The following is an 18,137-nucleotide window of genomic DNA, read 5'->3' as shown; positions in this document are numbered from 1 at the left end:
GGTTATGAAATTAAAACATAACCCAGTGCACTCTCAACTCAGCGCCACATCAGTCACTAAGTTACTGTGTGTGTAAGACAAGAAAGATACAGCTCAGCAAAAAAGTCATTTACTGTCTTCCTAAAGACGTCACCAAAAAATCACAGTCGCTGGTGGACTGGCAAAGGGACACTCTAAAAATAGAGACAGAGAAGTTGGATCAGGGCCTAGATTGTATTATTGTGCTGCCCAAAGACCAGGGTCCTGTCGTGCTAGGCGCTGTACAGATTTACGCCCTGACCCAGCGTCTGACCATGCACTGTACAAGAGTCCATAGACTCAGCAGTCCATCCATCATAGGAGCACGGCCACAGAAGAAGACATGGCCCCTGCCTTGATGAGTTTGCAAGTTAAAAAAGCAAACACCATACAAAGGACAGGGGGAAAAGATCACGTTTTTGCACGCGTGTTAGTCTTTCATTTAATAAGGACAAATGCTGCCTCAGTGTTTCAGGGCATTGCTGTGGAGCCCGGGGTCAGCTGGGGACTCCCCAGCTGATTCTAGGCTCCGTGCGGCATTTCAGCAGAACTGGGATCAACAGGGAGTCCTCAGCTGACCCCAGATTCTGGAGAAATGCCACGCGGAACCCGGCCCCCAGCTAACCCGAGGCTCTGCGCAGCAAGGCATTTCAAAGGGGCAGCCACTGCACAGCTCATCCCCAGCTCAACTGTGCGGCACTGCCCCTTTAAAACACCACCGTGGCGTATCAAAGGAGCAGCGCCCCACAGCTGAGGCCAGGATCAGTTGTGCATGCTGCCCCATTGTAAGGTGAAAGAGGCAGTCAAGGGGCAGCATCGTGTAGCCCAGGATCAGCTGGGGAGTCCCCAGCTGACCCCGGGCTCCACAGCGCTGCCCCTTTTGAAATGCCACCTCGGTGTTTCAAAGGGGCAGCGCCGTGGAGCCCGGGGTCAGCTGGGGACTCAACTGATCGTAGGCTCCGTGCAGCATTTCAGCAGAACTGGGATCAACAGGGGAGTCCTCAGCTGACCCCAGATTCTGGAGAAATGCCACGCGGAACCCGGCCCCCAGCTAACCCCAGGCTCTGCGCAGCAAGGCATTTCAAAGGGGCAGCCACTGCACAGCTCATCCCCAGCTCAACTGTGCGGCACTGCCCCTTTAAAACACCACCGTGGCGTATCAAAGGAGCAGCGCCCCACAGCTGAGGCCAGGATCAGTTGTGCATGCTGCCCCATTGTAAGGTGAAAGAGGCAGTCAAGGGGCAGCATCGTGTAGCCCAGGATCAGCTGGGGAGTCCCCAGCTGACCCCGGGCTCCACAGCGCTGCCCCTTTTGAAATGCCACCTCGGTGTTTCAAAGGGGCAGCGCCGTGGAGCCCGGGGTCAGCTGGGGACTCCACAACTGATCTTAGGCTCCGTGCAGCATTTCAGCAGAACTGGGATCAACAGGGGAGTCCCCAGCTGACCCCGGATTCTGGAGAAATGCCACGCGGAACCCGGCCCCCAGCTGATCCCAGGCTTAGCGCAGCATGGAGCCTGGTATCAGCAGGGGACTCTGAGTCCCCCTCTGAATCCAGGCTCCATGAGGGCTCCGTGGCTTTGAAATGCACAAGAGCCCCTGTTGAGGACTCTTGTACATTTCAAAAGCTGGCCCCCAAGCAGCCTGGAGTCAGCAGGACTTGCCGCTGGCCCCGACGGCAGGCAGAGTTCCGCATTCCTCCTTTGATATGTGGAAGTGCCTATCGACTAGTCGATGGAAATTCCATTGACTACTCGACTAGTCCATTAACCGCAATTTAACATCCTTAGATGAAAATATGTCACTAGCTTTGTAGGCAATGAAAATACCGCCCCTATTCACAGATGTCTACGCAGGGGGAGGAGGCTGTCTACATATAGCCTGAAGATTTTGCCCAATCCAATTAAATATGAAAATAGACACATATACTAGTTGGCAAAATCCAGAGCGTAGCATTCACCAGAGGCACGTTAGTTTGTTTTCAGCATAGCTTGACGACGTTACACATGGTTTGTGTGACACAGCTCTCCAGCTTTCACATTTTCCCTCACACTTAACAAAAGCCAAGTCAGAGCCTGCCTCTACTTGCAGCAATATAGAGTTCCACCCTGCAAGGCACCAAAGCCCCCAAATTACTCCCACCAAAGGCAGGAGGATTCAGGGGTGCTAGCAGCTCACAATCAGGAGGATGGCCGGTAACGGGGAGAAAACAGCCTCCCCTCCCACCACTTCCCAGCTTTGAGTCTCAATACAGAGCAAAGCAGCTGCAAGAATATCCATGTAAACACAAAACACAATAGCCTGCCAAAACGTGGTCAGACTACGTACGAATGTTCAATTCTTTTAAATCACCAACATTTACAACCCACGCACCCCACCCCGCCCCGTGGTTTCATACAAGTTATTATTAAGCTTTCCAGAAAGACTTCTGAAAGACACAATAAATAGCGTAGCCATTAATGACTTACTTGTACCTGCCAGCGCACTGATAGCAAAAGTAAATTATGTGAGGTCAACATAACCCAAAAGCAGCAGCTAATGGCTGATAAAGGCCCTTTCCCTCCTCCACTGTCCCTCCTAACACTCGCTGCTCATTTCAATGGAATAATGGGAGAGGGAGGACAGATTTCTGTGCAGAGCTGCCCTGATAACAGAAGGATGCTGATGGATGGGGATATTTTTGTGTGTCAGGATCAGGTCACAGCTACCATTTCCTGTGATCAGAATCTGTTGTGCAAGGCAGCCCGGTTAACCCTGCTGCCTCCGGTGTGAGGGGTTACAACCCAGAAAGGGCTGCTCCTGATTTTGCCTGTTTCTCCTTAAATCAGGAAGCACGAATTGAAATCTACAGATGAGCTAGCTGCCTCCACCCCACACCTGGGTCACAGTGTGCGTGTGTTTATGTGTGTGTGAATATCCACGTTACAGATCAGGGAAGCTGGTTAATGCACACGAGTGGCTGCTTTCTCAGCTCTAGTTTTCAATCCTAGCAAATGGACACACACCTCCTGCCTCCCCACACACACCACATACACACGCACAAAGACACTGCACAAATGAACAGCAAAATGTGCAACCAATACCTTGCTATAATCCAAATTACTTAGTCCTCCACAGCAGTCCAAGTGGGATGGCAAAGCAGCGCCTGCCAGCATTCAAAGCTCAGGTTTTCTTCTAAACTGCCCACTCCCTAAGCATTTTATAACCTGTCTGGACAGGGGCCATGCCCAGGCTAGGGGTGAGGGGCAGTCAATAGAACCTCACCCCTGATCAGCTGTGGCAGCCCTCCCCAGCAAGCACCCAGCCTGGCTTCCTGGTTATCACTTTAAACCCTGCCGGGGCATTCTGGGAAATGTAGTTCCTGCTACCCACACTTGCCAGCTGCTTCTCAGGAGAGAACTACAAGGCCCAGAGGACCCAGGGAGGCTGAGGGCTTAGCAAAGCCTCCAGGCTTAAAGCAGCTGAGCAGTGCAGCTAATTCCCCCCTGGGGTAGAGCCACTGGCCCTAGGAGGCTAGGCCAGGGAGGGTTAGAAATTAAAGTCGTGAATCACTGACCTTTTTAGTACTGTGCCACTTTCTGCCGGCTGGAGGGGATTGGCGGGGCGGATTCAGTGGGGTTCCAGCTGAGCAGAGCTGCCCTGGACTCTGCCCTGTGGGGAGGCTGCTGTCCAGCCATGTGGCAGTGACAACCGGTGTCCGGGAGGGAGCCGATCGATCCGTCCTTCCCACAGTCTCCAGCCAGGCCGGGACTTTCACGCCTCTTTGTGGAAGTCAGCTCAGGACAGGGACCGTGGCCTCCGAACGTGCACGCCTGGCACCTAGTGCGACGGGGCCAGTTCTGATTGGCGTCCTTCCACACCACGAGCGGGTTGGTGCTGTGAGGGGCGCCCCCCTCTCTGCGCTTATTGATTTCCAGAGTCGCTGTGGTTGGCTCTCAGCCCCTTCTGGGGCGGGATTGGGGTTTGATCTGGTGGTTTGAATAGGTAGGGCCAAGAAGTAAGAAGAGAAGGGTCAGATCCATCTCTCAACAGAGCAGCACAGATCTGCCCAACACCTCCGTCTTTAGGATGGGGAGGGGGAATCTGTTATAAATAGCGCAGGGCAGTGTTCCCTGTAAGCTGAGCGCTTGTGCGGCCCCTCAGGAGAGATTCTCATGCTGCCCAGTGAATTAGCAGAGTGCCCGCTGCTAAATTTGTGTTTCTCCTGGCGGGGCATTTTCACACATGCCTCAGCACACATAACATTTATTCTCCACATGGATGGGAGGAAAATCCACACACGGCACATCGTCTAATACGTGCAGAGCCCAGCTGAGAAAGGGGGAGGGGGCTGGGCTGGGCTCCTGGAGCTGCCCTCTACTAAGGGACTCCATGCTCCATACCCATAGGGCCCGTAGGTACAGAGGGCAGTCTTGCCCTGCCCCCACTCTCTCCCCCCACACACATTACTTTGGAATCCTCTAGCTGTTCCTACATCCCTCTGGGCTGCGTAATGTTCCTTCCTCAAAATGAAGGCAATTTGTTACGGAAGACACTGAACACAGAAGCAAGGAGGCTCACTAATAGTTCGTATGCAGATCTGCAATATGAACTAAAAATCATCCCTGTACTTCCGGCCGGAATGTGTGTGTCCATTAAGCAGGCTCATGCCAGTAAGAGCTGCCTTTTTCTTTAATTTATGGCAATGCCTACAGCTGATATTTAGTGTTCGCTTTGGAATCAGAAGCATCAGCAAATACACTGTTCCATCTGGAACTATGAGATTTGGTGACAAAACCTAAAAAACAACAAATACTGTAGTAGCACATTAAAAACTGACAAAACATGTAGATGGTATCATCAGCCTTTGTGGGTGCAACCCGCTTCTTCAGATGCCTGGAACTAAGCCCACCAGCAATGTTCCCTCTCATTTTTCCACCCACGTGCGCAATAAATATTGTTATGTGCACCAAGGCATGTGCAGATGTGCACCAGCAATAGAAACACATGCTGCCAGCTGTAGGTGCTCTGCTGATTGGCTGGGCAGCACCTGAATCGCTTCCGGGGAGTCACCCAAGCACTCTGCTTACAGGGAGCACTGCCCACTAACTTTGCTTTTGAAGTGATCACATCCTCGTCAGAGATCAGATGTGGTGGGATTCAGATGCATTCTAAAATTCTCTGGCTGCCCCTTCAATTTCTAAAGAATTTAAGCTTTTACTTTTAAAAAATTTAGCCCCTATGATTAAGAAGGAAGCCTGAATTTGAGCACGGGTGGTGAGTGAAGGTAGGGCTGGGAGAGGTAAGCCTTCAGCCTCACCCCATGGGAGCCAAATCCTCCTCTGACCCCAGAGCACCCAGAGGAGGGTGGGCGCTTGGGGGCAGTAACACTCCACCCCAGTACACCGTCTGTCGGTGTTCCAGGTGTGGAGTACGGGTGTGGGCCAGCCTGGTGATTTGGGAAGGCAATGCCTTCCCCTGCCTCTTACGCCTGCCACCCCTGTTAATAGCGTTGTTGCTATCTGCTAGAGTCTGCAGAGTGACAGCCTGAAGCCACACACACATATATAGATGTACACAGAGCCCTGTAAATCAGTGGCTATCTGCTTTATATTTGCGGGTATCTACATCTACGGATATGGATGCAAATATTTTTGCAAATATGGATGCAGACACAGATACAAATTTTGTATCTAAAACCCTGCAAATTGGCAGCTATCCACTTTATATCTGCAGGTATCCACATCTGTGGCTGCGGATGCACATATCTGTGGCTCATTTTTGCAGCTACCGCTGTGGATGTGAATGCAGATGCCAATTTTGTATCTGCGCAGAGCGGTAGATAGACATCAAAATTGGGCTTTAACTCTGGAACCTAATGGTGATAATTGGAATGTCAACAGTGTTAGCTATTTCACTGTGAATTCTTTGAATGGAAACATTTAACTACTCTGAATTGTAAGTGGAATTTTGGGAGGTGGGCTGAGCTTCAGTAGAAATCCACCAATATGTCCCTCCCCACTGGTCCCCACACACAAGCAGGAAAGCATTAGGAAAATGTGTAGGAAAGGAAGCTCCCAAACCCACGAAGGACACATCACAACATGGACTAGCAGCATCAGTGCTCTTAACAGCCTAAGAAAGGCTAGGAATCCTCTTCCAGGAGGAAAAATGGAAGTTTATGAATCAGTGCCACATGCATAGCCAGCCAGAAGGAAGTTGCGTGTGGCATTATTAAGGCCTATTCAACTGTGGGCGTTATGGGAAGAAAACCCTACCTGATGAGGGACCTGACTGCAGGGGTATGCCAACCTGTGCTGTCATGTCAGACTCATTAGCCATTGCTGACACAAAAGTGATGACAAATAGTTTAGAAACACAATGACGCGCCGCCAGTTCCAGTCATCACAAGGGACAGACCATGAGACCTTCTGCTCCAAAGAGATGCTGTTGCATGGGTCAGTACGATCCTCCAGTAGCTGTAGAAACAGCCCGACTTATGCCACTTCTGGGCGCTAGTGGGCAACTTAGACACAAACACTTGGGCACCTCTCACTACAGTGGGACACGCTGACCGGGTCAGTAGATCTACATGACATCAGGATACTGCGGGACGATGAGGCTTCACAGCATCTGCTTCCTCACTGCCCAAGGGTGCGCTGCCCTGGAGGTGTGAGGCAGTCAGTTCTAGCAGGGGACAGAACACTTAGCATTATGTTGCTGTTCTGTGCCAACCAACCAGAGCCCTAAGGTTCACAGGAGCATTCAGTGTTAGGTACCAGCAGGAGAGGGGCGAGGATGCCATAGGAGGAGATCCCTGCAGTAGTCCAGATTCCTGGAGAGGAAGTGTGGTCCAGTGGGTGGGGCACAGTCCTAGAAGTCAGGAGACTGAGATTTAGTCCTAGCTCTGCCACTAACCTGAGCAAATCACTTCACTTCTGTATCCCCCTCTTATTTTGTCCATATTCTCCTAGAGATTTTTAAATCTTGGCATGACAAAGCCCTGGATGGGTTGATTTAGTTGGGGTTGGTCCTGCCTAGGGCAGGGGGCTGGACTTGATGACCTTCTGAGGTCTCTTCCAGCTCTATGATTCTATGATACTGCTGCTTTTGGATTTGGGCAGCTAGTCAAAGTTCAAGGCCCGGGGATGTTCCTGCAGCGTGTAGAGACTGATGGAGTCCACTTTTTTCTTTGATGCCATCTTGTTTAAAGTCCTGCTTCTTTGCCTGCAAGCAGAACCAGGATCAAAAATGACCTATTTCCTAGCTTACAGCCCCAAGTCTAATTAGCCAGCAACTCAACTGGTGTGTCTCTAGCTTTTTCCAGGGTCACACGATGCTGACAAGCTATTGCTTGGCTGTCGTGCTTTTTGCTTCTTCCTGCCTCTCAGTTCCTGCCTTTTCTCTCTCTCACACACAGACACACACTCACCACTGAAGCCCTCTGCCCACTCAGTCCATATTTCTAGGTAGGTTCACAAGCTTCTTTTGTCTTGGAGTAGGGTGGTGACTGGACAGGGAGCTTCTGATTAATTCCTCCAGACAGTTATTCTAATGGAAGCGTGTGTTTCCCCACAATCATGATGAGGTATTTACACAGCATAAGATTTCACCCTGCTCATACAGTCTAGAGATAGTGATAGAAATGTAGCTGTGTTAGTCTGGGGTAGCTGAAGCAAAATGCAGGACAATGTAGCACTTTAAAGACTAACAAGATGGTTTATTAGATGATGAGCTTTCGTGGGCCAGACCCACTTCCTCAGATCAAATAGTGGAAGAAAATACAGGCAGTCCCCGGGTTACGTACAAGATAGGGACTGTAGGTTTGTTCTTAAGTTGAATCTGTATGTAAGTCGGAACTGGCGTCCAGATTCAGCTGCTGCTGAAACTGACCGCCAGTTCTGACTTACATACAGAATCAACTTAAGAACCCCAGGCGTCCCCAAGTCAGCTGCTGCTGAAACTGATCAGCAGCTGATTCCAGGAAGCCCGGGGCAGAGCAACTCTGCCTCGGGCTTCCTGAAGTCAGCGCTGGTCAGTTTCAGAAGCTGACTTGGGGACGCCTGGGGCAGAGCAGCTGGGGTGCTGCTGGGTTGCTCCAGTAGCGCCGCTCCTCGGTGCTACTGCACCAACCCAGCAGCACCCCATCTGCTCTGCCCCAGGCGTCCTGATTCAGCTGCTGCTGAAACTGACGAGCAGCGGCTGAATCAGGACCTGGGGCAGAGCAGCTGGGGTGCTGCCGGGTTGGTCCAGTAGTGCCCAGAGCAGCGCTGCAGGACCAATTGGCAGCGCCCCAGCTGCTCTGCCCCAGGGTCCAAAACAAAAGCCTGGTCTGCTGGGGGGGGCACACTAGCTGCGCCTCCCCCTCCCCCCAGCAGACAAGGGACACGGGGAGCAGAGCCGCAGCGGCAGCGGGGTGCCGCGCCTCTGAGGCTTTGCTCTGGCAAAGTCTCAGAGGCGCGGGTCCCCGCCGTGGCTGCAGCTTCAGTCCCGGTGCCTGTGGTCTGCTGGGGACGGTCCCCAGCAGACCACAGGCACCCGGACTGAAGCAGCAGCAGCAGCGGCGGCCAGAGCAAAGCCTCAGAAGCGCGGGAACCCACCTGGTGCCCCTGGTCTGCTGGAGACGGTCTCCAGCAGACCAGGGGCACCGGAGCAGCTTATGAACGGGGCTCTCTCGCCCCAGAGCTCGCAGGTAGCAATCCGCCACCTCGACCTCCGGGGTGAGAAAGCCCCGTTCGTAAGTGCGGATCCGACATAAGTCGGATCCGCGTAAGTCGGGGACTGCCTGTAATCTTTAAAGTGCTACATTGTCCTGCATTTTGCTTCAGTCTAGAGATAGTAAGATCTTCAGGTAGGCACTTGTCTCTGGTTGTGTGCATGCACATGTACACCGCCTGGCACAATGAGGGACCCGGATCTTGCTTAGGGCCCTTTAGACCCTACTGTAATACAAATCATAATTACAGGCCTGATCCAAAGCTTATTACAGTCACGGGAGACTTGTGATGACTTCAGCAGGCTATAGGGCAGGCTGTTGGAGAGAGGTGAGGCTAGGATAGATATCCATCCCAATGGATGAGCTCCAGCAGGTCAGTCCTTTAATTCCTCTGGTTGGATAATGCCCCTGGCAAGCGGCAGTGATGCTTGTGCAGACTGTATAATTATCATCCCTGTAATTTCCAAAGCAGAGATACGAGAGCAGACGAGAGGACGTTGTTTATTTTTCAGTCCCAGCACCTGGGTCCTTATGATTAAGGGTGGGAGGGGGAATGAAATGAGAGCCAAGGAAGCCCCAGCGACTAGAGAGTCAACAGGACTAGGGGAGAGGCAGGTTGTAGCCCATTCCCTCCTTTGCTGGCATGGAGTTAGCAAGGAGAAATCCTCGCAACAAAGGCAGAAAGCCATGTCCTCTGAATGTCCTTCAGGCTTGGCCAGCCTGGCTGGCAAACAGGAAATGAGTGCTGGTTCAGGAGATGTGTGCCCGCCCCATCCAGAGCCTGTGCTTGGCGGGGCGGGGTTGAGCGGACAGTCTGGGTGAGGGAGAGTGTGGGTGAATTGGAGGTATGCATGGGGGAGTGGGAAGGGGACTGAATCACAGGGAAAGGACTCGGGGACTGGGGCAGGGGAGGAGAACAGAATTAGGAAGTAGGGTTACCAACTCTCCAGGACTAGCCTGCAGTCTCAGGAGTTAAAGATTAATCTTTAATTAACGATTATGTCATGTGATGAAATCTCCGGGAATACGTTCAACCAAAACGGGCACCCCTATAAAGAGCCATAGGATGGTTCAGGGTGGCTGCCGCTGGCCCTGCACTTTGGGGAGCCCCATGGCAGCCGCCCCAACCCTCCTATGGACTGGATGGTTCTCTTTATTGAGGCGAGTTCCCGGGACCCAGGGCAGACTGGGGCCGACAGCAGGGCTCTCCCCTTCCCGTGCACTCCCCACAGCGGCGGGAGCCGCAGGAAGTGGAGCGGCACAGCAGCCTGCTTTCCCCCCCCCGCCGCCATCTCCCGGTTGGGTCGCTCCGCTTCACCAGGGTGGCGGGCAGCCACGCAGGGCTCCGGGGACCCGGGCACAGTGGGCAGAGGCAGGGTCACTCCACTCCTCTCCCTGCCCCCGCAGTGAAATGGAGCGACCCAGCTGGGAGATGGCAGAGTGAAGCAGGCTCCTAGGTCACTCTGCTTCCCGTGGCTCCCGCCAGTGTGATGAGTGTGGAGGGGTCCGACCTCTGCTGCCCCCGGCAATTGTCCAGGCCGTGCCGTTTGGGGGAGGAGCTTCGGGGGAGGGGTACAATGGAGGCGTGAGGACAGAGCAGGGGCGGGAAGAGGCAGGGTGGGGGCGTGGCCTGAGGGGGCTTGTCTCAGGCCACATACCCCCTGGGGATGGCCCTGGCCCTGTAATAGGAAGCTATGGGCCAGTCTGGAGGTACAGACAAGAAGCACCTGAGCCTGGGAGAGACGCTTCACTGATCCTCCCTCCTGCCCCTGGACTGCAGTGCCCCAGGTTTGCATGCTTCCCCCACCCAGCCACCTGCTCCCGTTTTGTTGTGGGAGGCAGAGGCAGATGCAGGCAGCACGAGGCAGGTAGCCAGATGGGCAACGTAGGGCAAAGCCCATTGGTGGGGGCTCTGTCCGCAGGCTAGGTCCAGTCTGGTCACCTCAGCTACATTTTCCCGTCCTACAATTTAGCACCTTCATCGCACCTTCCATGCGAGGCTCTCAGTGGCCACCGAATTCTGCCTGGTCACCCCTCTGAAGCACTAGCAGGTCCATATCCTGGTTCACAAAAAGGCCACGAAATCCCCGGGAGCTGCAGGGAGTCACCATCTTTGAAAGCCAGGCTCTGAGGGACATGCCAGGATCCTCTGTGGCCCCTGGCTCCCTGCTTCAACCACAAAACCTCAGTCACGAAGCCCCGGGGTTCCTCAACCAAACAGCCGGTGCAGAAGAGTCTAACGCTTGGTCTGATGGGAAGGCCCCTTCCCCCCAGGCAGGGACGTGACATGATGACAGGGACAACACAAAAGCCTTGATTAGGAACCAAACAGGCAGCCGCATGACCTTCAGCTGCACTGGAACTGGCTGAAATGTTCACCTGGCCGACCGGACTAGGGGGAAGCAGAGTGAGGGAAACATGTCAGGAGTGAGCTCTCCAGAATTTCCCGCACTCCCAGTGCACTCTCTAGGGAAGTCCTTTGTTAGCAAAGCACTTACCACATAACAAGGGAATGTTTTATCCATAGCTGAGCTCCTACCCTCTCAGCCCGCGTAGACTTTCCGCCGCTTCTCTGACATCTCCCGACAGCTGGTAACAAAACAAAGGGGGATTTTGTAGCTTGATCCCTCCTTGTCCACTCCCCATCATGTTTTCTTCTGCTTTGTAACTCTCCTTCCCAGAGAGAAAAGGCAGATATCTCAGCCCCTTCCCCCTCCATCCCCCCTGCTCCCACTCACAGTTCGAATGCTCAAATCACCATTTAAATTCCCATGACAGCCCCTGAGAGGTCAGGGAGGAGAATGGAATGGAAAGGAATTGCAGATGTTCACACGGCTGGAGAAACTATGCAGCCATTAATGGCCCTCCTGAGCTAGCCAGGCAAAGGGAAACCAGCAAACCCGGTCTGATGTTTTGCTGCTGTCGTGTCAAGAGAACTAAGCTGTTCTCTTTGTTTTGGTTGGTTCGTTGGTGCCTGTTGCTAACAGCTGCACAAGCTCATCAAAAGTGCGGGTGGACTTGGCCAGGCCTCTATCACGGCCCCCAGCCAGCCAGAACTAAACAACTCGACTGCCAAAAGCATCTTTGCTGGCTGGACCCAACCCAAAGTCTAGTGAACAGCCAGGGGAGAGGCAGTGCAAGGGCAGGACCCTTTAACTCAGGGGTGGGCAATCATTTTTGACAGGGGGCCACTTCAGAAATTTTTGATGTGGTCCCATGCCACTCCAGAAGGGGAGGAGCCTCAGGCAGAAGGGGCGGGCCTAGAACACTTCTGTGCTTCCCCGCACATAGACCCTGATTGGTCTGTGAGTGGGGGAGTGCGTGAAGTCTTTGCCCACCCACCCCCCCCCAGAGAGAACCACCAGCTGTTCTGAACACCCTCTAGGTGCTTGTGCCCGTGGCAGTGGGAGGAGACTTCGCATGCTCCCCCTGCCTCCAGGCCTTGCAGGGCTGGAGCAGGCCGGGAGGAGGCTTTGCACGCTTCCTCCCACCCCCGAGGCCTGATTGGCCTGGGGGTGGGAGAGCGGCAGGGCCTCCGTACAATGGAGCAACCCGCTTTATGAATGAGTATTCAATAAATGTTCTCCTTTAAAAAAAAATATCCTGGTTAGAATTTTTGTTGACAAGAGACAGTTTCATCAGAATTTGCCAAATCACCGATGCCGACGCCTTTTTCACGCAGATGGCTCAATTTCAAGGAAATCCCCCAGAATCCAGGCAGATTTCCAATAGGGATGTTACATTTCCTTTCATTTTGATTAATTAGCGGGGGGCACTCGCTATCCTCACTATCCCAGCTGCACCTCTGCCTCTGCCCGCAGCTCTTACTACATTTGAAAGGCAAAGGCGTAGCGGGGAACCCAGGGTAAGCGGGGATTCAAGCAGACCCTGCTCGTGCCGGTCCCAACTGCTGTGTAGTTCAGCCCTGGCAAGTCCTGGTATAAATTAAGCCCCATCCACATAAGCGACATCCTTTCAGGTCCTTTCTAGCACAGATCAGGGTTTATATACGTCCCTGGCTTTCCAACACGCTTTGCCCCAGGCTAGGACTACAACAGGGCTCCGTTTCCCAGCAAGGCTACTTTCCTGGCTCTCAGACAAGCTAGGAACTGCCCTGAGCCAGCTTTGTCCACAGGGCTGAGGGAGGAAGAGGAGTTCCAACCTGCCCCGTTCATGGCCCCAAATCCAGAGTCAGCAGCAGGGCCACCACCTGCTCCCTAGGGACCATTTCCTTCCCCACCCTGACTGCACGCCTCAACCCCAAATGGCAAACTTGGATGGGGTAACGCCGCACCAGGAGTGTTCCTCACAAGCTAGCAAGGGCCTGTGCTCCCAGAGTGAGCAGAGCACAGCTGAACCACGCTCCGCACTGCCTCTGAGATAGAGCGGGAACCCAGTCAGAGGCTTAATCTGAAATCTGCATTATCCCACCCTCCATTAGCTACAATTACTGTTGTTAGTACCTCGGGACCTGCAGTCATAGAGGGGGGTCTCTAGTATTTCTAGAAGTTAGCTCTGTTTATACAATGAATGATTTACCAGGGTATTTGGTACACTGCTTCCCTATTACACATCATTAACAATTAATTACCAGGTTTTCAATGCTCCCTTATCAATTCTTTCGAGCTGGATAGTACTTGCCAATTTGGAACATACAGTGCATCCGTGAGATTCTGTTCCCACGTACAGCTAGAGCCCTGCAAATCCATGGGCATTTTGCTTTATATCCGAAGACATGGGCATTGGGTATGTAAGGCGGGGGGAAGCATTGCCTTCCCAAACCACCAGGCAGAGCTCCGCCCATGCTCTGCCCCCAGAGAGCCTACTGTAGGCATTCAGAGGGCAGAGTGTTGCTACCCCTAGCGCCTGCCCTACTGGTCCGTCTCCTCCCTCCCCTGGTGCTCAAGAGGCTGGGGGTGATCCTGAGCACTGCATTATCTGGTTTTGTGCCTGGAACCCATCTCAGAATGGGTCTGTGACACTGAGGCTGTATCTACACTGCAGTTTTTTCGCGGAAGAGGATATGCAAATGGCGCATTCATTTGCATATCTTCTTCCAATTCTTTTCACAGAAGAGGTTTTGCCGGTTAAAAAGCCCCATGTAGACGGGACCATTTGTCAGAAAAAAAACCCTTTTTCACAAGATCCCTTATTCCTCAGCAATCGAGGTTTATAGGATCTTCAAAAAAGAGTTTTTTCCATTCTGGGACAGGTTCCAGGCACAAAACCAGACAATGCAGGGGAGTGCTCAGGATCACCCCCTACTGGTGACTCAAGGAACAGAATTACAGAACAACTAGAAGCTCTATCCTGAAGGACTTCTTGGAAGGCTGCATAGATGTGAAAGGAAACTTCACAAGAGGAGGCGCTAATCAGAGGGGAAAACAGAAATATGCCAGGGAACACAGTGGATGCTGCCCCTCCTGCACAGAGAGAAATATCCACCCCTTAGTCATTAATAATGCTATTTTAATACTTAAAAACCAGCAAGTACTCCTGCAGCACCTTCGGGTATGTCTACACTAGCCCCCTAGTTCGAACTAGGGAGGCTAATGTAGGGGTGTGTCTAGACCACAGGGTTTTGTCGACAAAGTGGACTTTTGTCAAAAAAAAACTATACCTGTGTTTACCGCCGAGTTCTGTCAACATAACATCGACAGAACTCGGCAGTTTTGTCGATGGCGGTAAACCTCATTCTACGAGGAATAACGCCTTTTGTTGACAGAGTTCTGTCGACAGAAGGCGTTATTGCATCTACACGCTGATGTTGACAAAGCGGCTTGCTTTTTGTCGCTCTTTGTCGACAGAAGCCTGTAGTCTGGACGTACCCAAGAAGTGCACGAACGCCCATGATACCATCTACATTTAGTTTCTAAGGTGCTGCAGGACTACTCGCTGGTTTTTAAGTTTTTTTTAGTTACAGACTAACATGGCTACCCCCCTGAAGCTATTTTAATACGTGCATCCTAATAGTGATTCCTTGATGGCGAGAATTTGAATTGATTTCTTATGTAGGAGCACTGACACAGCCCCTACCGAAGTCATAGGGGGGTTGCCAATGACTCCTGGGGGAGTAGGACTGGGCTGTACATGAGTAGTACCAAGGAGAACCCATCTGAGACCTAGTACTAAGGAGAACACAGTTAATAGGAATCATTATTAAGTGATCTGGCCCATGTTTGTGACGGTGCAGGAGGCTACACTGGTGAGGCCGTGTCTACACTGCAGCTTAGATCAGCATAATGTATATTGCTCAGAGAAGTGAATAAACCATCCCAAGCGAGACAAGTTACCCCAAGCTAAGCACTCGCGCGCACAGAGCTATAGCGGCAGAAGAGGCTTCTGTCATTCGTGGAAATGGTTTTATTATGCGGATGGAAGAGCTCTCTCCCCTCAGCACAGTTTCCACCAGATATGCTGCGGCAGCACATCTGCGCCGCTACAGCGCTGTGCAGGTAGACAGCCTCAGAAATGCACGTGAAACTGGTTGTGAAATCACTGTCTGCTCTTCCTCGGACACAAATCAAGGGGCAGCCCGCTAGTCCCACCCCTCGCACATTCCCATGTATTCGGGGCTTTGAGTGGGACCAGCACTGGGCCACCCTGGGAGCCCTGGACTTTAGGTGTACCCCTGCAAGAGGAGATCTGTGGTCTTTATGATCTCTTCACCCCACTGCCACAGCCCAGAGAGGGCTTAAGCCAATGGGGGAAGTGGGCCTCTGGGCTCCATTGTGCCCGGGGCCTATAACCACGTAGTGATCCTCCTTTTCACAATGACATTTCAAATGGCGCACTGGCTTTTCCAGGATGCCCAGGGCACATATTAAGCAACCCCCCGATCGTCCCAGCTCTGCTGCCTGCTCACGTGACATCACTGAATTTTTAAAACGACTTTTTAAGCGACTGTCCGAGGCAGCGATTTTCTGACACCATTTGTAAAGTGTCAGCTTTGATCATGATCAGCCCTGCGCATGCTCCCTAGGAGTCAGCTGTGCTGTTTTGTCTGCATCCTCACCCTGGGCTGCTTGTCAGTTTCACTGCACTCACGTCCGTCGAGCTCTACATGGTCCCCCTGGGGATGGCAACTCCTGAAACATGAGCAACTGTTATTCAGCGATGCCGGCTGCTCCTCATGGTGCCCCGCGGTTGCTGTGGCCATGGGCACATGGGCCTGTAGGATTCTAAGCCAGGCAGAGCCAGCACAAAATATCCTTTCGGCTCACAGCTGGTGAATTAGCCTCATAGATCTCTCTTTGCTGCTTTATTCAGGTAAAAGTAGCTGGGATTTGTATCTATTGAATCAGGAGTTGAGTAGAAAGAAAACCGGGCTAAGCCCTCCAAACCCTTTTAGCCTCCGTTCCCACAATAGTTTCCACAAAAGAACAACAAAAGAATGAACCTTGGAATTCACTAATGAGCACCTTTCTGACCACAGCACATTTTGCTCTGCCTCCCCCACTCTAGGTTTGACCTTTGCAGCCCAAGCTGCAGCCTGTCCCAAAGGGAGCATTCTTCCTTCCAAAGGAAAAGTGCTGATTTTAGGGGGCTTTGTGGCATGCCGGCTCTGAGACAGCCAAAGATTTTTGTCTCTGCAAAAGTCTGAGCAAGGATTTGTCATGGATTTAAAACTCCCAAAGGCCAGATTCAGCCCTCTAATGAAACAGAGGGGATTATTCTATGCGATCTCAGAGCCTACTGCTTGTGATCTATATGCCAAGTGGGAAATCTAGTCTCTCATTCCTCTGGCTGGTGTGAGCTGGATTCAAACAGTGCACTCAGCTCCTGGAGTACTGTGCACGGCTTACCTGCAGTCCTCAGGGGCTGATTAAGGAGCTGCACTGACAGCACACAGAGGAAGTTTTGGTACAACTCTTGCAGCCTGAGAGGAACCTGGTTTCAACTTAGGCCCTTGCAGAGAGGTTTACAGTAAATTGTAAAAAGGGAGGAGCCTTTAGGGTTTGGACAGGAAGGACATTTCAAGAGCTGTGAGTTATTTACAATGACTGAGTCAGCGTGGTCAACTGTCCCATTTATCATGAGTCCTACAAGATTGAGAATCTTTCTTAAATCCCCGGCTGCCCAAGTCTTGTGAATGTGGGAGACACCGTTTTCAACTTGTAAAAAATGAGTTTTCAGCCCTCATCACTGGCGAGAAGTTTAAAAACATGGCTTGGACTTGCATGTCAAAAACCAGAAGGTAAATGATGATCTCCATGATTTTTTAGACAAGATCATAATCTGGGAGCCCCAACTCATGATTTGTGAATGCTTGGGATTGGCACCACTGATAAGTGTGTGTGTGTGTGTGTGTGTGTGTGTGTGTGTGTGTGTGTGTGTGTGCGCGCGCGCCTATCCATGTATGTACACACACACACACACACACACACACACACACACGAAGACCTGGCATTGCTCAGGTCCTTAACTCAAATAAGTTTTGTTTTTCTTCGTTTAAATCATTGCTCTGGGGTGGGGCTGGGAAGGAGGGGTTCAGTAGGCAGGCTGCCCTGGGGAGAGAGGACAACCCAGCAACTTGGGGCCAGGTGAGAAACACCTATCCATGGCCACTGCAGCTGCAGCAGGCACAGCTGAGGGAGGGATGCCTGTCCCCAAGCTGGGGGACAGACAGACACACAAACAGACAAACACTCTGAAATAAGGTTGATAGCTGTCCCTTTCTCCACCCTCGCTCCCCGCTGGCCCAATGGGGTTATAACTGTCCCGGTCCCTATCTCTGACCGCTTGCTGCCCCCTGTGGTCATTCTATGGTATAACTGTCCCTCCTTCCAGACCCCTCCCTTTTCATTGTGTGAGAAACAATCACATTCCAGGCACAACCCATTGACCTGGCACAACCAAACCCTGACTTTGTTTTAAATTATTATAAGAGGAAGCTGCATACCAAATTTGCTCATAGCTCCTATCGTTTAGGAGTTCTTGAACAAACATACTTACAGATGCACAGACACAGACAAAGTTTCTAAAATATATAGTAAACATGTTTTGTTTCGGTTTTTTGGGAGACTAACCAAACATCATACAGCCAGATTAAAGCCTACATCCCAAGGCTTGCTGCCCCCCTGTGGTCATTCTATGGTATAACTGTCCCTCCTTCCAGATCCCTCCCTTTTCATTGTGTGAGAAACAATCACATTCCAGGCACAACCCATTGACCTGGCACAACCAACCCCTGACCTTGTTTTAAATTATTATAAGAGGAAGCTGCATTCCGAATTTGCTCCTAGCTCCTATCGTTTAGGAGTTCTTGAACAAACATACTTACAGATGCACAGACACACAGACAAAGTTTCTAAAATATATAGTAAACGTGTTTTGTTTCATTTTTTTTGGAGACTAGCCAAACATCATACAGCCAGATCAAAGACTACATCCCAAGGGCTTAGCTCTCAGGCACTGTTAAAGGTGA

At 51.8% G+C, this 18,137-nt stretch overlaps 1 protein-coding gene across 7 annotated transcripts in view; it reads right to left on the bottom strand.

The window, feature by feature from the left end:
• The window catches only part of PEMT (phosphatidylethanolamine N-methyltransferase), a 129,001-nt gene extending 117,534 nt beyond the window's left edge, over nucleotides 1-11,467 (bottom strand). For 2 of the 7 annotated variants that reach the window (XM_075899751.1, XM_075899754.1), the window contains exon 1: nucleotides 3,099-3,344. In XM_075899751.1, the coding sequence (XP_075755866.1) occupies nucleotides 3,099-3,170 (72 nt within the window). In that variant the 5' untranslated portion in view covers nucleotides 3,171-3,344. Of the gene's footprint in view, nucleotides 1-2,483; nucleotides 2,870-3,098; nucleotides 3,345-3,571; nucleotides 3,839-11,208; nucleotides 11,300-11,448 lie in introns of those variants that run through there. The other 5 variants (XM_075899750.1, XM_075899752.1, XM_075899748.1 and 2 more) reach the window with 5 other exon arrangements.
• Nucleotides 11,468-18,137: the final 6,670 nt, after the last annotated feature.

The sequence above is a fragment of the Pelodiscus sinensis genome, chromosome 16 (genome assembly GCF_049634645.1).
Source record: "Pelodiscus sinensis isolate JC-2024 chromosome 16, ASM4963464v1, whole genome shotgun sequence".
Lineage (NCBI taxonomy): Eukaryota > Metazoa > Chordata > Testudines > Trionychidae > Pelodiscus > Pelodiscus sinensis.
This window is presented reverse-complemented; position numbering and strand designations above follow the sequence as displayed.